This window comes from Centropristis striata, chromosome 3 (assembly GCF_030273125.1).
Source record: "Centropristis striata isolate RG_2023a ecotype Rhode Island chromosome 3, C.striata_1.0, whole genome shotgun sequence".
Taxonomy (NCBI): Eukaryota; Metazoa; Chordata; class Actinopteri; order Perciformes; family Serranidae; genus Centropristis; species Centropristis striata.
The window spans coordinates 30,535,936-30,556,338 of record NC_081519.1 but is presented as its reverse complement, the minus strand read 5'-3'; the positions used below and the strand labels follow the sequence as shown (position 1 = coordinate 30,556,338).

At 38.4% G+C, this 20,403-nt stretch overlaps 2 protein-coding genes across 3 annotated transcripts in view; one reads left to right on the top strand and one right to left on the bottom strand.

The window, feature by feature from the left end:
• The first annotated feature begins 1,402 nt into the window (after positions 1 to 1,402).
• Positions 1,403 to 6,713, top strand: LOC131968778 (uncharacterized). 2 transcript variants are annotated; one of them, XM_059329801.1, is made up of 5 exons: positions 1,403 to 1,471; positions 2,199 to 2,537; positions 5,273 to 5,524; positions 5,789 to 5,928; positions 6,201 to 6,713. In XM_059329801.1, the coding sequence occupies exons 1-4, from the start codon at positions 1,423 to 1,425 to the stop codon at positions 5,917 to 5,919; spliced, it is 771 nt and encodes a 256-aa protein (XP_059185784.1). In that variant the 5' UTR covers positions 1,403 to 1,422; the 3' UTR covers positions 5,920 to 5,928; positions 6,201 to 6,713. The 2 variants fall into 2 exon arrangements, with proteins under 2 accessions (XP_059185784.1, XP_059185786.1); XM_059329803.1 differs by lacking the exons at positions 5,273 to 5,524; positions 5,789 to 5,928; positions 6,201 to 6,713 and adding an exon at positions 2,666 to 3,016.
• Positions 6,714 to 16,192: 9,479 nt separating this feature from the next.
• Positions 16,193 to 20,403, bottom strand: part of fbln2 (fibulin 2) — a 48,369-nt gene continuing 44,158 nt past the window's right edge. Inside the window, exon 12 of the mRNA XM_059330290.1 lies at positions 16,193 to 19,909. Coding sequence (XP_059186273.1) covers positions 19,549 to 19,909 — 361 coding nt within the window. The 3' untranslated portion in view covers positions 16,193 to 19,548. The remainder of the gene's footprint in view (positions 19,910 to 20,403) is intronic.

Sequence of the window (20,403 nt, the reverse complement as noted above, 5' to 3'; positions counted from 1 at the left end):
TACGAAACCTGGATTTTTACTGTGAAAACTAAAGTTCACTCCTTTTTTTGTCCTATCAGGGAACCAAACACAGAGGGAAGACACTGCTGTGAGTATCAAAACTGTCATTATTAAAAGCTTGTGACTTTTTACAGCTGGAGTAAATAGCACTGATTGTATTATATTGAATCTAAGTGGCTGCAGTAACAAAGGTGATTTACTTTTTTCAGTTTTATCTCAGAATCTCAGGTGTGTTCTGTTTGTTTTCCACAGGTCCTGAATGATGAGGATGACTGTACCTTCATACAGTGACGTATGAAAGTGTTGGAGAACCTTCTGCTTTTATCAGACTCCACTGATCAACAACTTCAACATCGGCATGAAGTCGTAAAAGAAACGCATCACATTATAGGAAGTGCTTTGCTAGATAATGTCAAACTCCTCTTTCAGATTTAAACATTTTCTATTCAGCACTGACAGCTACGCCATCGTTAAACTACTGAGTCTTGATTTGTAAAGATCAACTGATTGTTTTTTTATTATTATCATTTACACTTTATAGTTCTTCTTTAAACACATAGGCTACATGGTTTGAAGTGTGATATAACTGCCATATTTTCAGATGTTTATTAATTTTTTCTGTAAACATGTTGTTTGGAAGTATAATATGTTACATACGCTTTGCTGTGTGCGCTTGAGTGAGCTTTCAACTCTAACAGAGTCTTGATAGAATTATATAATCTGCAAATTAAAGTGCTTGATAACCACTAATGTATTGTGTTTTTTTGTATAAATGTATCACACATTATACTATGAAATAGTATTAAAGATTCTTTCCTAAACTCTACATAAAAAAAGTAAAGTTATAATAAAATCATGTTGATTTAATTAACCGAAAGCAACACAAAGAAACTTAATTATGTGAGTCAGTATATCAGTGGTGAGGTGTGTTTTCATATTTGGTTAACAGAGGTCAAGGGGAACTAACTAGTGGGCGGAGCCAAAACACGCTTTCCAAAAAGTACACAGGAAGTACTCAGTGGAAACATGCCTATTTTCACCAAAACACTTCTGGTTTCGTTGTGAGAAAATAACACTGCTTTGCGGAACAAAGAACTTTCATGACTTGTTCATTAGAAAGAGCAACAGATTCCTCAACATCACCTGTGGGTCTGAAATCTGACCAGAAAGCACATCATGTTTTTTATCTGCACACTGATCCACATGTGGCTTTTTGACTGTTTAGATACCAACATGAAACTCAGAGAGATGACAAGCTGATCTGTTTCAATAAAGGGAAGTAAAGGTTCAAGTCAAAAATATTAAGTAATACTTCGCTCATAACAGGAAATTAAAACTGCATCTCTCTTAAAGACCCACATCAGTGGGTCAGAGACAGTTGAGGTAGTGAGACAGGAGATAGACGGAGACGGAGGAGACAAAATGGTTGAACTGAGATGGACGATTTTCTTTGTGATGCTGCAGTTTGCAGGTAAGGAAACAAAACACAAGTTTGATCACAAGAAACTGAGAAAGCTAAGTTTGTTTTGATCAAAGTGTGTTGAGTGAATTCTTGTGAAAGGAAGTCGGCCCTTTTTCAGATCTAAGTAAAGCAGGGGTGGGCAACTTAAATGCTGGAGGGGGCCACAATTTTTCATGGACACTACCACAGGGCCACATATAGGACCGTACACTTGACCAGATATGATGAAACTGCAATTTTAAATATGTTTACAGTGCAGTAACTTAACATATTTCATGCTCAAATGCATATAACAGTATAAATAGGAATACAAAAGGTTTGAGTAAGGTTAGACCTTGAAAGTCACGTGACTTGGAACAAACCAATAGGAAAAAATATCCATGGAATAGCCACAGGATATGACTGTCTTTAGCTTGCATTGTAGCGAAATCCGTGTCAGTTTCACGGAAATTTGAGTGATTCCGTGGCTATTTCATGGATTTTGAGTTAAGCGAATCCGTGGCTATTTCACATCCGTGAAATAGCCACCTGTGAGACCAGGTCCCCTCCCCCCAACACACACACACACACACACACACATTCACCTGCACCTAAACTGTCACAGCATGTAGTTGTCAAGTGAGGGTGTGGGCCTTATGCTGCCCCCGGGCCTCCAGTTGCCCATCCCTGAACTAAATCTATGAAAGCTATATCCTTGTCACGGATCATTTTTGATATTTTCTCTCATCTTCAACAGGAACTGAGCAAAATCCATCCTACATCATGGCCAGATTTGAAGATGAGGTCACTTTGCCTTGTGACAATGTGATAAAAAATCAGAACCAATGTACCCAAACTTCTTGGTTTTACACTGGTTCTGAAGGAGATCAAACAGCAGAGCTGATTAGTCTCGGTCAGATTGATGAAAGTGAGATAGCTGAAGATATATCCAACAGACTGAGTGTGACAGCAGACTGTTCTCTGGTTATAAAGGACGTCACATATAAGGATGTTGGTCATTACAGCTGCAGACAGTTCAACAGAGCAGGACAACAACAAGGTGGAGATGCTCTGGTTGTTCTGTCTGTTATTTTCAGTGAGTATTTACATCATAATGCTTTGAAATCAAACTATAACGAGATATTATATTAATCATGATTTCAGTGATGACGTTAATTTCACTCTTCTCTCTCTTTTCTCTCACAATATCTCCATCTTCACCAGTCTATGAAAAGCAGAACGGTGATCAAACTATCTTGAACTGCTTTGTGTTTACATATGGTGGATATGAGCACACAGTTCAGTGGTTGTTTGTTGGTAACTTTAATGACGTGGAGACAACAACAGGTTACTGTTCAGCCAGTGTGACATTTCCAACTCGTTATCTGAGTCAGAAGTCAAAGTTCTACGAGTCTCTGAAGTGCAACGTGACAGATTACAGGCGTGGAGAAACGCTGCTGTTTTCAACAGGCAAGTTTAGTCTAATTTGATCATTTTTATATTTGAAGATCATAATATTTTTACTCATTTCAGATGGTAAACATGATGTATTTTATCATTGATGGTGTCTCCCTCTCTCTCTCTCTCTCTCTGTCTCAATTCAATTCAATTCAATTCAATTCAATTCAATTCAATTCAATTCAATTCAATTCAATTGGCTTTATTGGCATGACGTAACACTGCACATATTGCCAAAGCAAGCGTCAGGAGTTTAAAAAAAAAAGATAACAGTAAGGAAAGCAATGTTTACAATAAATTAATTATAATTCTATCATTAATTTCAAAGGAATTAAGAAAAAACGAATAACAATAAAAGAAAGCAATATTTACAATAAATTATTATAATTCTATCATTCATTTAAAAGGAATTAAGAAAAGAAAAACTAATAACAATAAAAGTAAGCAATATTTACAGCCCTTGAATTACAATCAATCTATCATTCATATAAATCTAACCGTCCCACAAATAAGAAGAAAGACAAAGAAAAAAATAAAAACAAAACAAACATCAGCTGTGTGTGTCTCTCTCTCCCTCTCCTCTCTCTCTCTCTCTATTTAAATGGTTTTTTTTTTCAATTCAATTGGCTTTATTGGCATGACGTAACACTGTACATATTGCCAAAGCACGCATCAGGAAAAAAAAAAGATAACAGTAAAGGAAAGCAATATTTACAATAAATTATTATAATTCTACCATTTTAAAAGAAAAGAAAAACTAATAACAATAAAAGAAAGCAATATTTACAATAATTGAATTACAATCAATTGATCATTCATACAATCTAACCGTCCCAGCAAAAAAGAGGAAATAAAAAATAAAAACAAAACAACCAACAGCTGTGTGTCTCTCTCTGTCTCTCAGTGTGTGACAGGCAGAAACATAGACTGCTGCTAATCTACAGCTCTGTGACTCTTCCCCGAGGAGGAGTGGCAGTTTTTCCTCATCTGACCATTTAAAAAAACCTTTTTTGACGGATTCAAATTTTTGGAAATATGTTTCTCTACCTCTATCACCTCTCTCTCTCTCTCTCTCCCCCTCTCTCTCTCTCTCTCTCTCTCCCTCCCCCCCTCTCTCCCCCTCTCTCCCTCTCTCTCTCTCTCTCTCTCTCTCTCTCCCTCTCTCTCTCTCCCTCTCTCTCTCTCTCTCTCTCTCTCTCTCTCTCCCTCTCTCTCCCCCCCCTCTCTCTCTCTCTCTCTCTCTCTCTCTCTCTCTCTCCCTCTCCCCCCCCTCTCACTCTCTCTCTCTCTCTCTCTCCTCTCCTCTCTCTCTTTCTACACTCTCTTTCTCCCTCTCTCTCTCTCTCTCTCTCTCTCCCTCTCTCCCCCTCTCTCCCTCTCTCTCTCTCTCCCTCTCTCTCTCCCTCTCCTCTCTCTCTCTCTCTCTCCCTCTCTCTCTCCCTCTCCCCCCCTCTCTCCCTCTCTCTCTCTCTCTCTCTCTCTCTCTCTCTCTCTCTCTCTCTCCCTCTCTCCCTCTCTCTCTCTCCCTCTCCTCTCTCTCTTTCTACACTCTCTTTCTCCCTCTCTCTCTCTCTCTCTCCCTCTCTCTCTCTCCCTCAACTCTCTCTCTCTCTCCCTCTCTCTCCCTCTCTTTCTCTCTCTCTCTCTCTCCCTCTCCTCTCTCTCTTTCTACACTCTCTTTCTCCCTCTCTCTCTCTCTCTCTCTCCCTCTCCTCTCTCTCTCTCTCTGTCTCTCTCTCCCTCTCTCTCCCTGTCTCCCTCTCTCTCCCTCTCTCTCTCTCTCTGTCTCTCTCTCCCTCTCTCTCTCCCCGTCTCTCTCTCCCTCTCCTCTCTCTCTCCCCCCTCTCTCTCCCTCTCCTCTCTCTCTCTCCCTCTCTTTCTCTCTCTCGCTCTCTCTCTCTCTTCTCCCTCTGCTTTGAACAAAGTGTGTTGAGTGAATTCTTGTTAAAGGAAGTCCGCTGTTTTTCAGATAATACTCACATCTAACTATAACTATGAAAGCCATGTGACCAAACTTCTTGGCTTCACAGTCCTAAAAGAGGAAGATCAGCAGAGCTGATTAGTCTCGGTCAGATTGATGAAAGTGAGATAGCTGAAGATACATCCAACAGACTGAGTGTGACAGCAGACTGTTCTCTGGTTATAAAGGACGTCACATATACGGATGCTGGTCTTTACAGCTACAGACAGTTCAACAGAGCAGGACAACATCAAGGTGGAGATGCTCTGGTTGTTCTGTCTGTTATTTTCAGTGAGTATTTACATCATAATGTTTTCAAATCGAACGAGATATTATATTAATCATGATTTCAGTGATGAAGTTAATTTCACTCTTCTCTCTCTTTTCTCTCACAATATCTCCATCTTCACCAGTCTATGAAAAGCAGAATGGTAATCAAACTACCTTGACCTGCTATGTATTTAGATATGATATACATATATGTGAACACACAGTTCACTGGTTGTTTGATGGTAACAACAATGACACAGAGACAACAACAGGTTCCTGTTCAGCCAGTGTGACATTTCCAACTCCTCATCCTAGTCAGAAGTCAAAGTTCTATGAGTCTCTGAAGTGCAACGTGACAGATTACAGGAGTGAGAAAACGCTGCTGTTTTCAACAGGCAAGTTTAGTCTAATTTGATGGTTTTTATATTTGAACATTATAATATTTTTTACTCATTTCAGATGGTGAACATGAGGTATTTTATCATCGTTCGTGTTGTTTTGTCATTTCTTATCATATTCAACAACATCTCTCTCTCTCTCTCTCTCTCTCTGTAGCTGTGGATGTAGATATTCATGTCGATTCTCTTTTAGCTACAGGGTTTTTGAATAGAACAGAGAGCTGCAGCCAAAATGTTTCTAATGTTTTTATTGTAATTTAGATTCAGAGGGTGTGGCTGAAGGTATCGACACCTTGCATCCCACTCTCTCTCCTTGGTGGTGGATCATCATTGTGCTTGTGGGTTTAGCAGCTCTCATAACGGCTGTTGTGGTGGTCAAAAAATGCATATAATAACTAAAGGTGAGAACATTCACAGATGTAATTTTAAGAAACCTGGATTTTTACTGTGAAAACTAAAGTTCACTCCTTTTTTTGTCCTATCAGGGAACCAAACACAGAGGGAAGACAATGCGTATCAAAACTGTCATTATTAAAAGCTTGTGACTTTTTACAGCTGGAGTAAATAGCACTGATTGTATTATATTGAATCTAAGTGGTGGCGGTAACAAAGGTCATTTACTTTTTTCAGTTTTATCTCAGAATCTCAGGTGTGTTCTGTTTGTTTTCCACAGGTCCTGAATGATGAGGATGACTGTACCTTCATACAGTGATGTATGAAAGCGTTGGAGAACCTTCTGCTTCTATCAGACTCCACTGATCAACAACTTCAACATTGGCATGAAGTCGTAAAAGAAACGCATCACATTATAGGAAGTGCTTTGCTAGATAATGTCAAACTCCTCTTTCAGATTTAAACATTTTCTATTCAGCACTGACAGCTACGCCATCGTTAAACTATTGAGTCTTGATTTGTAAAGATCAACAGATTGTTTTTTTTTAAATTATCATTTACACTTTATAGTTCTTCTTTAAACACATAGGCTACATGGTTTGAAGTGTGATATAACTGCCATATTTTCAGATGTTTATTCATTTTTTCTGTAAACATGTTGTTTGGAAGTATAATATGTTTCATACGCTTTGCTGTGTGCGCTTGAGTGAGCTTTCAACTCTAACAGAGTCTTGTTAGAATTATATAATCTGCAAATTAAAGTGCTTGATAACCACTAATGCATTGTGGTTTTTTGTATAAATGTATCACACATTATACTATGAAATAGTTATAGAGATTCTTCTCCTAAACTCTACATAAAAAAATATATGGAAACAGAATGTAATGTGGTCTTTACTGTGTCATGAACCGGCTCATAGAGCATGACAAAACAAGGAGACCACACATGTATTCAAGTTATAATAAAATCATGTTGATTTAATTAACCGAAAGCAACACAAAGAAACTTAATTATGTGAGTCAGTATATCAGTGGTGAGGTGTGTGCATGCATGCAATGTGGTGAAATGCAGGTGTATAAGCCAAAGTAACCAACCAACTAAACAAAACCAACATAATCAGACCAACTAAACAAACCAAGGTGGTGGCTGTGGAGGAGAAGAGAGAGAGAGAGCTGAGGCCTCAGCTCCTCTATATCACCTCAGTGATTGAGACTGGAGTTAGGTGTGCTTCTCCAGCCTCCTCCAGCCTCTGCAGACTGGAGGAGTGGCATGTCCTGTGGCTCCTCCTACACAGGAAGAGAAATCCAGAATGCCATAACACACAGAGAGGGAGGGGATCATCACAACTGTCACTAAACAGCAGAGAAGTAACCTGTTATAGTTCATGTTAATGATCCTGCTGCACTCCAGATTGTTTCTGGTTGAATTTTCTGGCACATTCCCAATTTAAAGAGCATACTCTATGTTCATTTGTAACAAAAAAGCAACTATAAATGATGCGGCGTTCCCCAGGGATCGATTGTTGGGCCTCTCCCTTTTAAGTTCTCACACTAACTCCAATGTATTTAGCCAAAAATAACCTGAAATATCTGACTAAATCAGGAAGATATCCCACATGACATACAAGTTAACACAGATAATGAAAAATAAAGATTTTTTTTCTGATGAACCACAAAGTCAACAGACTGGATGGCTGTTCTGGACTTAGACAGAATTTGCTATTGGTCACTCCGCCCCTGTCTGCTGCTTACCAACAGAGGGTAAAACCTCCAGAGCTCTGTTTTTGTTACCCACATTCATAGGCGGGTTGCCATTAGGTATTTTCCCCTCTAGTGAGCCGCTATGGGTGTGGTTTGGGAGAGAGAATCTGCCCAAGATCCGCCCAACTTCACCGGTTAGCGGCTCAGAAAGTACCTACCTCGGGTATGTACTAGTTGCTACTAACTAGTTGACGCTGATCTGATACTGATGAGGCGGCAACTCCGCACATGACACCGCGCAGACTGGACACTGAGGGGTTAACATTTCCTGCTCTGACTGCAGCTGGGAGAGACTGCTGCAGGAGTCTGGGCCGCTTGTGAGTGGTTTGGGACGGCCCCTGCTACTCGTTAAGAAGAGTAGGAATGAGTCTCCAAAAGTCTCCAATAACACCAAAAAAGTCACTAGATTTGTTGCTAGTCGCTTTTTTGAAAAAGAGTCTCTAGAGGGTCTGAATAGTCGCCAAATATAGACGCAAAGTCGCTAAGTTGGCAACACTGCTTGCTGCGTTGGCATGTTGTCACATTCGGACTCCGTTGGTTAGCTGCTACAAAAGTACCTGTATGCGAACAGAGCAGTGGTGTAGTCTACGTGATACACAGGTATAAGCTGTATACCCACTGGAAAAGATGTATACTGTAAGCTATGCATTAGTGAATGTGATTCAGATTCAGATGTTTTTTATTCTTGAACTAAAAAACATCTGAATCTGAATCACATTCACTAATGCATATCCTCTAGTATACAGCTTGTTGAGAGCATTCTGACAGACTGGGTATGTTATCAACATGTTAGGATGCAGCATCAGACACAAGGTTGTGATGGTGCCTATGAGGTGTTGCTTCAAGATGGTTGTTGTAAGATGTGTTGTTCTGGGACGGGTGAGAACGAGTATAGACAGTATACCCACTGCAAAAAACTAGACTACACCTACACATCCTTACTCCTCCTTCTCTTCTTCCTCTCCCTCGAGCAGGCAGTTGCCCTTGTTCATTTACTTGGTCATGTGACTCATGTTCAGAAACTGTACTGGTCCTGGTTAAGCTCTATACATACATGTTTGGCAGCATTCACAATCATAGACAGCACCTGTCAGGTAACTAAACATATTGTTTGATTGGTCATCTGAGATGTGTGAAACTCCTCCTTTGTTAGTCAAGTTCTATTTTTACCTGACTGTCAATTACAGTTCTTCTCAGTCGCGTTGGTGCATTTCTCACATCACTATTAACATTTGCACAACAGTTAGTTCAACCTCCACTACATTTAGTAATTTGTGCTCATCATAGTAACAGTTTCTCATTCCTTACAACACATTACAAATGCTTTTGGACAGTCATCAAGTGCTTTCATACACTCTGCTGTTTTATAACATTATCATTTGCTTATGTCATGTCAGTCAAAAAATAAACATACTTGTAAATGCTGAATAGTCATTCCATATAAAACTAATAGTCCTCATTTCATTGCTTGAGTCATTACATACAAAAATGTTGAACTAGTCAAAATCTGTTAAGCAAATTTTATAAATCTTTATTTTTTACTGTCTACTAAATTGAACAATTTCTCTCAGGTGAACCTCAGCTTTCACTGATGAGAAGGCTGTGTGAAGCATTAGTTGAACCAATGATAAGCCACTTCTCTACAATCACTCAGAGCTGAATCCCATAAACCCAGAAAACACTTTACAACATATATGAACCAGCAGGACATAGTGTGGACCATTTCTACAATACTGTGACACTGTACGGTCACAGCTCTGCTCTGCTTTGTTGTAAGTAAGGTAAATAAGGGTGTTTTTTTCCTTTTGCACCATGCTGTGAACTAATTAGAATTGCAAAAAGCATATGCAATAAAAATGTGAAACCTACATATTCAGTGTCTTGTACTCAGTTACCTCACTAAATTCAGTAATGTGTAACTTTACTGTAGTTTTCTAATGGCTGTGTAAATAGTATAAAGTTCTGTCTGGAGCATTTTCAGGTAGCGTCACCAAGATCAGATTTTTTTGCATTGAAAACATCTCCAGAGTAAAGTGTCATAATGAAAACATGACAGAGACATTTGACTATCTTGTTCATAAACATGGTGTCAGGACTTTTCATCTTGATGTCACTGACACTTTCATTGACATGAATACTTGCTTTTGAGGAATGAGCTATGACTCCATTTTGAGCAAGTGACACGCTTTTACAGGTTATCAACTAGGTTTTTCAGTTTGTTCTAATTGTTTTGAGAAATACATTAACTGTTGTGAAAATGTAAATAGTGATGTGAGAAATACACCAAAGAGACTGAGAAAAACTGTAATCAATTTATCAAATGTTCCAAGAGATTCATATGGTAATCGTCGTATTGGGTTCTTGACTCATTTTGACAACTGAACAGATAACTGTGCATGTGATAACTCATACAATTAAATGATGCTGACATGTTTTGGAGAAAACAACCAGTAGACTGAGACTCAACAATCAGTTTAGATCAACAAGATCTGTTCACTTGGAAATTGTGCTAAATGTAGACTAACTGTGCTAACTGTAGGCTACCTGTACTAAATCATTTGCAAAGATGAAGTGAGACATTTGCAATTTGAATGAGAAATTCAATTCTGTTGTGAACAATTGCCAAATGGTTTGGAGGTTCATCCATGTTATTTTGAGAATGTTATTTCTGTTTCAAGGAATGAGCCAAAGCAATGGAGAAAAACTGCAATAACAGCACATTTTGTTGCACGGTTTATACTATCCAACAATACACATGCGTTGAATGAAAGGATATTAAATCATGACTCATTCCCTGTAGCTCACAAGCTGTATGTACAACTTATGCTGGATAATAATTTTCTCAACCATAAGATGGCATGATTGAAAATAATAAATACAGGGAGAGACTGTGCGTCAGATTATTACACTCATTCTAAAATGTTAATCCAAGCATTTATGGACACAGCCTTGTTTGACATTGGTAAATAATAATAATAATAATAATTATTAGAGTTAGATATATAATAATAATAATAATTATATATAATAATTATTATTATTATTATATATAATAATAATAATTATTATTATTATTATAATTATTATACATTTAATTTAGAAATGAGTTTACAAAGTACTTCAAAGATACAAAAAAAGAAAATATACAAAACAAAACAAGTGAAAAAGTTTCAATGCAACAGATAAGAAATCTAGAATAAAGCAAACTTCAAAAAGAATTAAGCTGTATACCAATTTAGAAAGAGGACACTGAGGCAACTGGTCTGGTCTGGTCTGATTTACATTGGTTATTCCACAATTGTGAAGTCCTTATGTCAAAAGCCTTACCACCCTCTGTCTCAAGCCTTACCCAAGGTACTGAGTCCAGCAGCTGGTTCTGCAGATCTGACAGTCCAAGCAGGGTATAAGGGGTGAGAAGTTCAACAATGGGAAGACAAAAGGGGCAAGGCTGTTTAGTGATTTAAAGACCAGCAATACAATTTTAAAATCAATTCTGAACAGCAGCAGTACAATGAGGCCAGAATAGGGGAAATGTGCACATACTTCAGCTGCTTAGTTTTGTACAAGCAGTTGGCATTTGATTGATTTCTGGGGCAGTCCTTTAAATAATGAATTGAATCTAAGTGGCTGGAGAAAAAGCATTAATCTCAGTCTGTGCATCACTGAACAAAGGAAATGATCTAATCTCAGCCAAACTTCTAATTTGACTGATGGCTGTATTTGGTGATCTTACCAAAATGTTTTGAGAAGATCAGGTCAGAATAAAATATCACTGACTTGATTTCTTGCCTCATGGGTGCACTGCAAACCCAAGGAAACTAAATTTTGATGTGGACAGTCTCTGTCTGTTTAAGGTCCACTTCAGTTTTGTTATTATTAAACATTAATATGTTACTTGACATCCACAACCTTATAGTTTCAAGACACGGTGTTATTGAGGTTGCTGACGCAAGGTGTGTTGGATTTATAGACAAATATATTAGAATGTCATCTGCATAAAATGGAAAGAAATATTCGAATTGTGGATAACTTGATTTTGCATACAACCACTCTGCTGTGGTGATACTCTTGATCATGGAATATTATAGATTGACTAGAAAACTAGGTCAGCATGACTGCTCTTGACTGGTTTAAATCTTCCCTGAGTGAAAGAACCTTCTCTGTACCGGTTAGGAATGTCTCTTCTCGACATGCAAGTATCACCTGCGGCGTTCCGCAAGGGTCTATTCTTGACCCTTTACTGTTCTGCATTTAAACATTACCACTGGGTCAAGCTTCTGTCCACTGTTTATGCAGACTATATATTTGTCTATAAATCCCACACACCTTGCCTCAGCTACCTGAATAACAGCATGTCTTGAAGCCATGAGGTCCTGCTCCAAGTATAGCCCCATGGGCCAAATCACTACTGTTTATCTCATATAATGTAAGTTTGACAGAATGAATGACGTCCGGCCAACTCACAAAACTAACTAAACTGTCAAACTAGGCAGCGCTGATCAAATATGAATCAAGATTCTATAGCTGTGTTGCCTTTTTCTCTCCTCAAATGTTTTCAGAAACACATTTTAGTGTTCTGTGTAGCTGTAACTGAGAAAGTTTGCGACCATATCGCCATATTTGTCCTTCTTGAAAACAGATATATACTGCCACAATTTGCATATTACTCAGTTGTATGTTGCACACTTCGTTGCTCCAATTGGTTCAGAATTGAGAGGTTGCAGACAAATACACATTTTGCAAATGAGTCTGTTGATGGGGGACCCTACATCTTTTACAATGCTTAACCATGTTTTGTAGTGTAAACATAATGAAACTGCAAAAGCACGTTTAAAATGGCAAATATTACATTTATGTGTAAGGTACTATGTTGATTCGTCCCTTTAAGTCACCAATTACCTTTTTTATTCAGGGGAGATTCACTGGCAGCAATGCTCTATTTTGCAGAAACACTGATCACATTGACACAGTATCACAGTCCTGTTTATTTATATGATGACCTAAGAACCAGGCCAAAAGATTATTGCTCATGTTATAAATAATTGTATTGCCTTTACGGTCAATTTACACTGGGTTTTTATGTGTTATTGTCTAACTTAAACACATTGCTGAAGTTATTTGTCTCTTCTAACCGAGATATATGTTAACAAATGAACAGTAACGGCTTGTGAGTGAAGCACACACTTTTTGTGTAGGAGTGCTCAACACAAATGTCTTTGTGTAGCACTTTATTTTCAAAATAACATTTTACTTAAAATGTTGCTACACAGAGTAAAATAAATGACTATTGATATGTAGTATATTTTAATGCTACAAATGGTATAATTTGAGTCTGCAGGTACCAACTGGTTCAAACCAGAATAATGAACATTAATATCTGGGAGTTGTCAGACAGTAAAGACATTGGAATTTTTTGAAGATAAGCAAGTATAGATTGTATCCTTTTAAGGTTAAAAAGTAGAATTAGCAGCGTGCTCGTGACCGGGAAGACGTGCCCATGCGTTGCGTATGGGCTGGAACATTCAAATAAAATGATCTTACACAAAAAGCCAGAGAGAACTGAGGGCTCCATTGGACTCAGGACACCTTTTTTCAGCAGCCTTGAAATTGACAAAGTTCTCCTCCGCTGTACCTAGGCAGTGTATTCTGATGATTGATACTAAAGAAAACTAAAAGGAACTTCAACTTGATCTTTAATTCACTCGTCTCACTCCAGGAGGTAGTACATTTATACTACACATACAACAGACTTTAACATTGATATCATTTCTTAATGCCTTCCTGACTCACTTAAAGCAATTTGAATGACCTTGTTATTGATAGATAGGTGCACCCTGTAGAACCTGTAACCTGTAATAAATTCCTGATAATGTGATAAAGTGCATTTCCCAATAATAATTTAAGTATAACACCAAGCACCTTTAGATTTCAAGAAGCTGTTGAATGCATTCGTGTGTCATGGATACCTCGTTTGTGAAAAACGGATGATTGGGTCAAAAGTTAATAAACATTCAACTTTGACCTGTTGGTGGCGCTAGAGCTCTTGAGCTAGAGTTGTCTACACAGTATCACCACTTGAACCCAAGTAATGGGTGGTCTGCTGTTAAATTATTACAATATTGGGGAATTATTACATGATCAGGACTTGTGAAATGAAGGCTAACCTGATAATGTAATAACCTCCCATTAATGTTATACTTTATTACATTATTGGTAAAAAAAAATTGTGTATTACATTATTGGGAAATGCACTTTATTACATTATTGGGAAGTTATTACATTATAAGTTTTTATTACATTTTCAATGGACTCAAGTGCAGATTTTTATTACATTATCGGGGTTATTACATTATCAGGTTCTACACACCCTCTTGCCTCACAGCAAGATGGTTTTAGGTTTTTAAACCAGCTTGGGGCTCTTCTCTGTGTAGTTTGCATTTTCTTCCCATGGCAGGGTGGGTTCACTCCGGTTTATGGCTTCCTCGCACTCCAAAGACATGCAGCTTAGGTTATTTTCCCATATTTGTGAATATAAGCTTGAGTGGTTGTGGTTCTATGTGTCAGTCCTGTGATAGTCTGGTGACCTGTCCTGGGTCCAAAAGTGCTATAAAAATAAACTTGTTTTGTCTTTGTGGTGAGTCTTGGTCTGTTGATGCTTTCACCAGTAGATGGGGATGTTTGCTCACTGTTCACACACTATGGAAACTGTAACAGCATTGACAAAAAGAATTATGTGACCCTGACACTCTGAATTTTACCCTTACTATTATTGACCAAATGACAACAGTTTGATCGTATTTTATTGATTGGTTTGTAGATACAAATGTCATGTGGCAGCTGACACTGTACATGTTCGGTGAATGAGTAAAGGCAGAATGAATAATTCCTGCAAAATACACAGGGATTTAAAATGAATAGGAATAATAATGACACTTAATAAAATGATAAACAGTAACATTCCATTTATATTCCATGTGCTGTAAATTATCATTACTTACCATTTTAATTGATTCTATCAACTGTGTAATAATAATGTCCAGTCTCTGTAACATGTCTTCAAACTTCTTAATTTCCAAAGCATATTTGCACAGTAAGGCAAGCTAATAAATTTGCACAGGAAAATAACTGCACAATTAGTCCGACCAGGTGTACTTTCTGCATCAATCTGATATAGATTGTTGAGATAAGCCGACCATTGGCCACCTATTCCAGACAGAATTCTCCATCTACTTTGCAGCGGCACAGTTGCCACATTGAGATTGGTTTATAGAAATGCAAACATGTCAGAGCATTTTTTCCCCATTCTGTGATAAAAGAAGATGTAGCCATTCTCCAGCACTGATACGTCTGGGTTTGTGAGACTATGGAATGATTAAAAGCTCAGAGAGACTATTCCGCATCTCGATCAATCATTTTTTAGGGTTAGAGTAACTAACAAACTTGGTGTCATGTACCTGTGCTCTTCTGTCTCCAACTTCCGGGGTGTGATTAAGATACTTACACACCTCTTAATCATTCTGGGAGAGTTCCAAAAGTTAGTATAGTCTAGGACGGGGGTCGGCAACTTTTACTAACAAAAGAGCCATTGTTGGACAAAAAAAGAGAAATAATGTTGGAACAAACCTTATTTTGAGCCTCACAATGAAGATGTAACAGCCTACTAAGTCTAAATTAGCCAACCAACATTACTAATAAGTAATAATGAGCATTTATTAATATGATTTTGTCAGGATGCAGCAAGGAGCCAGGTGCAAGAGGCTGGACACCAAAGGAATATCTCAGGAGATTTGGAATCGAAAGCTAGTCTAGCTAGGAAAACTCAAAACTAGACGTGTGAGTGTTTATATACATACACACACTGCAAAAAAGGTGTGTCTAAAAACAAGATAAAACACTAAATCTGAGGGAAATGATCTTGCTGCATGGACAGATAATTTCACTTGACAAGATTTCTTAAATTAAGATGATTAAATCTAGAAATAAGCATGTTGAACGCTTAAAATAAAAAATTAACTCTTAAAACAAGATAAATTATGTAACACCTTTAAATCTAAAGTTTTTTTTTATCTTTGTAAGAAACAAATAATTTGCAGTGTACTCTGCTCGGGGCAGTTCATCGCTGCTTGCAGCTTTAATTTACCTTTTTTGCAGTGTTAAAACTAGACTTGAAGTTGGCAAAATGTAGACGTTTTAACACCCTTTATAGGGAAAACAGAAATAACTGTTCATGTCATATGACTTTTTGTCACAGCCACGAGAGCCACTGCAGAGATGGAGAATATATGGTATGGTAATTTTTGCTAGTTTTTTGTGGTGTTTTGATGTATTAACTTTAAACGGTTTAATTTATAATTTTTGTCATGTACATTTATGTTTAACTGCGTTTTAATATGGTATTATTATATGTAAAATAGGTCACCCGAGAGCACCCAAAGGTGGGTATTATAAATATATATATATATATATATATATATATATATACTGTGGGCGCTGTGGCCTACTGGTCATGGCAGCTGGTCTTGTATATGCTGTTGGGATTTGTATGATTTATGGACTTTGTAAGTAATTGTAAATTATGCCCATGCCCCTGCCTCCTCACTGTTGGCTCTGACTGCTACTATGGGTCAGTCTAAAAAAATTAAAGGTAAAATAAAACACTTTTTTTACCACCTGAATGGAAAGAAAAAAATATACTTCACGGTCATTTATTATTTCTGTTGATGTATTCAATTGTGGCTGACAAGTGCCTTTAATTTCGGTTGCTGCAAATATGTCTTATCATATCTTCAGACTTTAATATCTCTATGGAAATGTTTCATTTCTGAGTTATTCATTAAAGACTAATTCTTAAAGATATATAGCAATGAACAGAAAACCAATGCAGACATATGCAGCACCTCGTTACTGTAAGAACCATAGACTGTATAAGGCTGTGTTCACACTGAAAGTGGCAGTTAGTGAAGTGATAACGAAGCTTTGTGAAGCATTTGTTTTATTTTTTGAGCCCACTAGATGGCGGTCTTTGCTTAAAAAAAAAGGCTTCAGCAATGGCAATTGAGTGTGTTTCCAGCCCTTTGTGTGAAGAGCACCATCTAGTGGGCTCCGTAAATAAAGCAAATGGTTCACGAAACTTCATTGTCCCTTCACTAGTGGCAGTATTCCCATTCATTTGATTGGGGGTATTGTATTTGGTTGATGCCACAGGGAATGTCAGGAAAAAAAAACGTTATGAAAAACGCAGCCTGACATCTAGTGTTGGGACAACGAAGCCTTGTGAAGCATTTGCTTTATTTTTTTACCCCACTAGATGGCGGTCTTGGCTTAAAAAAAAGGCTTCAGCAATGGTGATTGAGTGTGTTTTCAGCCCTTTGTTGAACAAAGAACGCCATCTCTTCGGCTCCGTAAATAAAGCAAATGCTTCACGAGGCTTCGTTGTCCCAACACTGACATCACACTGTGAAGCCCAATCATAACCAGCATGTCGGTGAGGGAGCACAGTATCTCTGCCTCTCACTGCTGCCACAAGACAGGGTGAAACTACTTTGGTACATAAAAGTTCGAAAAGACTATGACTGTAAAAAAACAAACAAACCACAAGCTCCAGCACAAGGCACGGTCCCGCCATCTTTTTTTTTTCTGCTATGAAGTGAATGAAGCTGCCTTTAAGTGCGCTTGGAAATGTCATTATCATCAAAACAATAATTTTGAGATATTTACTCTGCCTTGGGGAGTTAAGGTTAACATGTCAACAAAGGACGTATTGAGATGACACTCCCTGCAACAAACAGTAAGCCGAGATATCACGTTCCTCCCGAAAAAACACCAATCAGAGCTCAATGCGAGCCTTCAATCATGACATAACTTCCCATTTGTATAGCATCAAATAACTATTCAAAACCAAACATACCATAAAAATAAGCATTTAAACATAAATCAGCATGATATAAACTACCTAGAATGACATACATTATCTTTTGAAAAAATGTATTTGACGTGTAGTTCGAGTTTTTAGTTTGGCTCATGACCTGTCCAATTATGGAGTTAGATTTGTGCCAAAATGTTCAAACAACACTTCTTCAAATTAAAAAAGAAAAATCATCAAAATATCAAATACGTTATTTGTAGCATTTTGTGAATGGGCAGTCTTGGTATTACTCCAAAAAGAATCGCTAACACAAACATCGCCCGTCTGCGCCATAGCTGCTGACAGTCCTGGGAGCTTGATGTATATAGCAACAGTAACTAAGGGGGCGGAGCTTTTGCGAACGGTCAATTAGCTCGCTATGCTAAACGTTTATGAGGTGAAAGCTAAAATTACATATCCACTAGTACAGTCGAGTCTTACTTTTGCATTAAAACAACAAAGGCAAACAAAAAGGCTGGCATTGCATAACACAAAGACAGAATTGCAAAAGCAAAACCAGCAGAAAAAAACAGTCATTCAATGACTTAAAGACAGATTTCTTTTGCAATTACACAAATAATTTGATTGCAAGTTTTGAATTTTGTCTTTGACTTTATTTATTTATTTTTTATTTTGTATTTGATATTTTGATTAATTTTTTTTTTTTTAATTTGAAGAAGTGTTGTTTGAACATTTTGGCACAAATTTAAGGCCTTGTTCAGACTGCCAGCCGAAATACGATTTTCAGCCCATCCAGATTGGAACTGGATGGCTCTTTTGAAGTCTGAACAGTCACAAATCACATGAAATCCAATTTTTGCAGACCAGATCGAAGCCACCTTCGGGAGGTAGTTTCAGATCTCATTTGGACAGATGCGTCTCAGTCTGAACCGCTCCAAACACTCAGATCGGTTTTGACTGTCCGTGACGTCACTCTACGAGGTGTCCACCAGCAGCCGTGCCCGACTCATGCGGCCCGACGGGGGCGTCCATCCGCCCGGTTTCTCCCCTGGTGCGTCTGAGATGTTCTGCACCTCTACTGGACAGTGATAAGGCCAATATACTGAGGTGACCTGCCTCCATCATGTTTGTTGTTGTTGTTGTTGTCGCTGTCGCAATTATATGACGTCAGACGCTCTGACGCCGTTACTACAGCAACCTGTCAGATCAGTCGATAATGTGGCCCAGTCTGAACAGACACACTTAGCAAGTGTCCGATTTGGACACTTGCTAAAAAATCAGCCCTAAAAATCGGATTTGAGTAGGAATCTGATTTGAATCAGACTCGCCTGCAGTCTGAACGTGGCCTAACTCCATATCTACTAACATGAGGAAGCTGAGTTCAGGTCTTGGGCTGGCTGGAGTATTTTGGCTGTAGTGGTTAGCACTCTTGCCTCAGAGCAAGAGGGTCGCGGGTTTGACTCCAGCTGGAGGCTCGACTATGTGGACATGTTCTCCCCGTGTCAGCTTGGGTTCTCTTCGGGTCTCTTCCTCCCACAGTCCAAAAATGTAGGTTTAATTGGTGACTCTGAATTGCCCGTAGGTGTGAATGAGAGCGTAGTTAGTCTGGAGACCTGTCCAGGGTGAACCTCACCTCTGTCAGCTGGGATCGGCTCCGGCCCCTCACAACCCGAGTGCGGATAAGCGGTTGAGGATAATTGATAAATGAATTATGAGGAGCTGTCAGGCCATCTATCTTTACATACAATCTATGGTATAAACCAAAGGCTGAAAAAATACTTTAAATACAAATACAAGGTTTCTCAGGAAATATGATGGTCATAAAAATTTGAAGAAGCAAAGGTTGTGACCTGCTGAAGACAAGACAAGAAAGTAGGTCTTTGGCAACATTTTACAAGATTTTTGAATAATGCTTGATTGTCGGGAGGCGTTACACAAAGAGTCTGTACATATAAAAGTTTAGCACCTTAAGAAGTTTCCAGTCCCTCTCTCTGTTTCTCTTTTACATTGTACTGGATGTTAAAAAGACATAGATCCTGGCGAGGAACGAAGTAGATGTCCCCTGCCTCAGCAGCTTCATCTCCACATCTATCAGGAAGTCTTTGGGTTCACGGACTTGTCTTTGCAGGTAGACGACGCCTGTGAAGCTGTTCAGCTTTCTAGTACTGAAGTAGCCCTCCTTGTTGCCTTTGATGATGCTCATCATGATGTGGTCACCAGGATAGACAGGGGAAGGCCCGATTCTGAAGATCTGGGCAGGAATGATGATGTTGGTCTGGAAGCTGAGCTGGTAGTACGTGATGCGGTCAGGGGAGTTCTGACAGTCTAAAGAGTTACTGGGACAGCTGATTCGCTCGCAGCGTCTGAAAATGAGTCAAGAAAGAGAGAGAAAGAAAGAAATGACCAAAAGCTACTTACTCCCTGTAGCTAAACACATGCAGCTTTCAAAATAAGAGCATGGTGTGTTAAGAGAATCCACCACAGAATTTACAAGAAGACTGTCAAAATAAGATGCCTTAAATAAAACATACAAGAACCTTTATTCTCCTTGACAAAATTTCATTAAAATATGCCCCCGGAACCCCTAAATGGTTATTTTTATTATTTGCTCATACTCAAGAGTCAAGAGTAAAAAATGTTGTATTTGGCAACTGTTGAGATTTGCACTAGATTTTACATTTTTAATTATTTAAACAGACTAAAAGAAAATCCTATTTTCTATATCTTTTTAAGCGTTCCTAATATCGTCAAGAATATCGTTATCGCAAAATAGCCTGCAATATCGTGATATTCTTTTAGGGCCATATCGCCCACCCCTAGTGGAGATGATAGTGGACTTCCGCAAAAAGCCCCATCT

Coding starts and splice junctions, on each gene's coding strand:
- LOC131968778 (XM_059329801.1), top strand. CDS start 1,423: ATGGTTGAACTGAGATGGACGATTTTCTTTGTGATGCTGCAGTTTGCA. Junction 1,472..2,198: donor TGTGATGCTGCAGTTTGCAG/GTAAGGAAACAA, acceptor CATCTTCAACAG/GAACTGAGCAAAATCCATCC. Junction 2,538..5,272: donor TGTTCTGTCTGTTATTTTCA/GTGAGTATTTAC, acceptor CATCTTCACCAG/TCTATGAAAAGCAGAATGGT.